This window comes from Homalodisca vitripennis, unplaced genomic scaffold (assembly GCF_021130785.1).
Source record: "Homalodisca vitripennis isolate AUS2020 unplaced genomic scaffold, UT_GWSS_2.1 ScUCBcl_9323;HRSCAF=17777, whole genome shotgun sequence".
Lineage (NCBI taxonomy): Eukaryota > Metazoa > Arthropoda > Insecta > Hemiptera > Cicadellidae > Homalodisca > Homalodisca vitripennis.
This window is the reverse complement of record NW_025785451.1, coordinates 1-3,969: the sequence shown is the minus strand read 5'-3', so window position 1 is coordinate 3,969 and position 3,969 is coordinate 1. Positions and strand designations below refer to the sequence as shown.

At 41.5% G+C, this 3,969-nt stretch overlaps 1 protein-coding gene across 1 annotated transcript; it reads right to left on the bottom strand.

The window, feature by feature from the left end:
• Positions 1-256: 256 nt before the first annotated feature.
• Positions 257-1,470, bottom strand: LOC124374617 (vegetative cell wall protein gp1-like). Its single transcript, XM_046832802.1, has 2 exons — positions 1,336-1,470; positions 257-1,234 (listed from the first exon to the last, which is right to left on the bottom strand). Exons 1-2 carry the CDS (start codon positions 1,468-1,470, stop codon positions 257-259), a joined length of 1,113 nt encoding a protein of 370 aa, XP_046688758.1.
• Between the last annotated feature and the right edge of the window lie 2,499 nt (positions 1,471-3,969).

Below are 3,969 nucleotides of genomic sequence, written 5' to 3'. Positions count from 1 at the left end.
CTTAGTACAACATGTTTAAACAGAGATATCTTAAACTAATCTTGTGTAGTATTTATTATTTTTATAAATATGTTTTAAGTTAAGTAGACAACACCTATTTAATTTACATATAGGGGATGAGGGGGGTGATCTTACGGCGGTGGGGGGCCCCGTGGGGAGGTTTCGGCGATGGGGGCCGTGGGGGACGCAAGGGGGGGGCCAGGTGGGGTGGGGGCGGGGCCCGGGGTGGGAGCGGGGTGAGTTAGGGCGGCCGCGCCTAGGACAGGCCGGGAGTTTGCGCGGCATTGATGGTGCTTGGCTGGGTGGGGGGGTCGGGATGGGGGGGGGGGCCGTGGTAGGTGTCCGGAAGGCGGCGGCGGGGAGTAGTTGCTGCGGGCGAGCCTATGTGGGCGAGGTGGGGTTTGCTGATATTGGGGGGGGCGTGGAGGCGGTGTGTGTTGGTGCATGGGGGTGTGAGGTGGCGGGGCGCCGCGGGGGGGGGCGGCGGGATCGGGGCAGTGAGCGGGGCGTGGGCTGTGGGTGGATTGCGGCGCTGGTGGTTCTGGGGTGGTATGGGGCGGGGGGGGTGGGGTGGCTCTGGGGGTCGGCGGGTTGGCGGGGGGGGGTGTGGGTTTGGGGGCTGGGGGGGGGCCCGGGTGGGCGTGGGGCGAGCCATTTCCTGGAGCGCGCAGGCGCCGGGGCCGGCCTGCCTGGTCTTGCGGGGACGTTGAGGAGCTCGGGGAGAGGTTGGGTTGGGAGGGAGCGCGGGTGGGGTAATGGGCTGGTGCCAGGGCGGGGCGGCGGGCGTGCTCTGGGCGATGCGGGATCTGGCGGTGGTGGCCCTGTGCCCTACTTGGGGGGGATGGTCGGGCGCATGGGGGGGTGAGGAGGTGGCCCGATTTGGTTGGCGGCATGGTTGGAGGGTGGTGGGGTGACGCCCGCGGATGGCTGGACCGCGGGCGCTGAGCGGCTGTGAGGGCGGGGGGGGGTTGCGTGGGAGGGGTTGGGGTCGGTTTGTAGGGGGGTATGGGGGCCGCGGTTGTTGGGCCGGGGCGGGGGCGGATGCCGTGTGCACGCGTTCGTCTGTGCCCCGGTGAAGGGGTGACGCGTGGGTGGAGCGGATGAGGGCGGCCGGGGCTGGTAGCGTTGGGGTGGGCGAGGCGGAGGGGGCCGGGACCTTGTGGGGGGTGGTCGTGTACGAGGGCGTAGGCGGGGGGGGCGTGCGTAGGGTGGGGGCGACGGCGGTTGTGGGGGTCTGGGTGTCGCGGTGGCATAAGTTTACATTTTGTTACATAACATATACATTTTTAAAAGGTCTCTGAAAAAAAGCAAACAAAGAACAAAACAGTCATTGACCCAGGGTACAACCATGTGAGAAGTTATCACCCAATGCTGGACTACACTGGATTCAGCACAGAAATCAGCTGCACAGCAGCCACGTATATAAGCGGAGTCTTTTTCAGCATTGGCCAGACCAGCAGGAGGGGTCATACTGCCACATCATGGTGGACTCCACTTGCTTCTTTTGTCTCTTGGGTAAAGTTCGGGTAGCAATAAAAAACTATAAAACTGATTTTGCCAACTAAACAATTAGTTAAAATAAAACCAATACTTGACACTTTAAGTTTTAAAAGTTCATTTTGTATTTTAAAAGCTTTAAAGAAAAATGTATGTATTTCATACTTCTTTACTGCATATATTGTTATGAACCCTCTAAGGTCTTTTGAACATCGTGAGGGAGTGTTACAAAGTTAAAATAAAAGTAGTATTGATTTTCAATTTTGCTTTAACAATGAATAACAAAGAAATAATGAAAATCAAAACCTTTAGGAAACAATTCATTAGGTTTATTGAAGTTTGTTTTGAGCATAAAAAACCTCTTGTTCTTTGAAATATACACTTGGTTTTTCTAAAAGTTACAAATTTTGTATAATGGTTAGTTTGTATTGGGAAACAAAACTCTATTTTATAAATGCTGTTAGGTTTAGATTTTCATGTTTCTTTATTAGTTTCTTTCAGGTTTCTTTTTTTTCTGTTTATTTATCATTGTTCTATTAATTTTGGATGGGTTTATCAAAATACAGAAAGTTAATAATTGAAAGAAGTTATGTTGGTTTCCGTCCATGAAGGTTGTTTAAAACAGTGGGGACATAAAAAGATATATTGACTCTTCAAACAGGCCTAAAGTAAACACTCCTGTATAGTTTATGGCTTGATTTCACTGATTTACAAGGATATGCAATAGATATTTTTATTTCAACACTAGCATCTATCCTCTAAGGTTAAAATCCAATTTGGATTTTTTTAAATCCAAGGCACCAATAAAAAGGCTTGAAACTTACTAAGTGCAAAACTTCAATAGGCATTGTTCATTAGCTCACTGACAGCACATCTAGTTTCATGGCAAATAAAAAAATATTGTTAGTTACTCAATAAATCACAATTTTTAAAATTAAAAACATCCTATGGAAGATCTGAATCAATAGATTAATTAGTTTAAAATATAATTTAAGGTTTATTTGTTTTGAGTAGCATTATAAGTTTCCATATTTCATTATTTTGTCATATGTTAAATATTAGAATATTCTAAATTATTATCAAGAAAATGTGTTATCAGTTTCTTACTGGGGTACTAAAAATATAAGGGTCTTTGCAAAATACAGTTTGATAAAAATTTTATTGGAATTAGAGGGACAATCCACCAGTTTAAATTTGATCAACAATTTGAATACATTATAAAAAGTGAATTAATCATTTATTCTGGAATCTTACCAGCAGTTTAAGATACATCTTTTCATTAAATCTTGAATAAGGAAGATTAAACTATTTATATGCTAAGAATGATCAGGCTCTTTTGATTAAATGTAAATTAATGTTTTTTAATCAGATTTTATAAAAAGTTTTCATTTTTGGGGGTATTGTGCTCATTGGGTAGATGTTTTTCAGGTGACTCATGTCGCAATATAAAGATTTGAATCTATCTTCCTAAAGTTTTATAAATTATGTTAAATACAAATATATTTTCAAGTAACTAGGAGTAATATTTTGAGAGAATACTAGTTAATTTATCATTCAACAATACTGTAGTAAATTTGGAGATACAGAAACATAATGATGTCAATAGCTGTTGTTGTTCGTTAGACGAAAATAATTTTTATTATTTTTCCTGTTTGACAAATTTTGGTTAAGAGTAAAATTTACAAAAACAATTATAAGCAGTTGCAAGGTATTATTTTGTATGCAAAATTATTTAAACAAACCATTAGTACTCTTGTATTAATGTGAAAAACTAACAAATTATATTTCTGAAGATGAATTTCACGTTCAAATGTCCAGCTATCGGCGTGTCTAGGCTTGCATGATTGTTAGGGGAAGTATTATAATCAGACACAGCACTTCAATAATAGTTACATTGTTTAAAAAATTATGTATACAGTAGGACCTTGAATATATACGAAACCTCCAAGGGGATTTACAAAACTTCGATATATCAAGATATTTCGATATAATGGGGGTCTCGATATATCAAGGGCTGTTTGGGGCAGACTTCGATTATTATAAGAGGTTTACAACTGTTGTTGTTATTATTCATTATATCAAGGTTAACTCTGACAGGACTTCGATATATAGAGATCCACCACCCACTACAATAATACAGTACAATTCAAGAATCCGTAACATTGTACTTTATCGGGAAATGATGAATAAGGAAATTAAAACAAGTACATTATATCAATACAATTTAAATTTATTTATTTTTTAACTAAACGTATTATAAAGTAATATTATTACATAAATATGAATATGAAAATACTGTAACGTCTTAAAAAGTTATTGTTGTTACAGTACAAGTCTTGAAAATACGGTTCTAATGGTACTGTATTTTTAAATCGTTTATAAATGCTACTGTAATGTAGGGCTTACGTAACATGTTATAAAGAGTTTGCAAAACCTTATCTTACTGTTGTTAAAAAAAATCTACTCGCACTA

What these genes read in the sequence shown, in the direction of transcription:
- LOC124374617 (XM_046832802.1), bottom strand. Translation starts at nt 1,470, where the DNA reads ATGACCCCTCCTGCTGGTCTGGCCAATGCTGAAAAAGACTCCGCTTAT. An exon ending in CTCACATGGTTGTACCCTGG is followed by an intron (nt 1,235 to 1,335) that starts GTCAATGACTGT and finishes CGCGACACCCAG; the next exon opens with ACCCCCACAACCGCCGTCGC.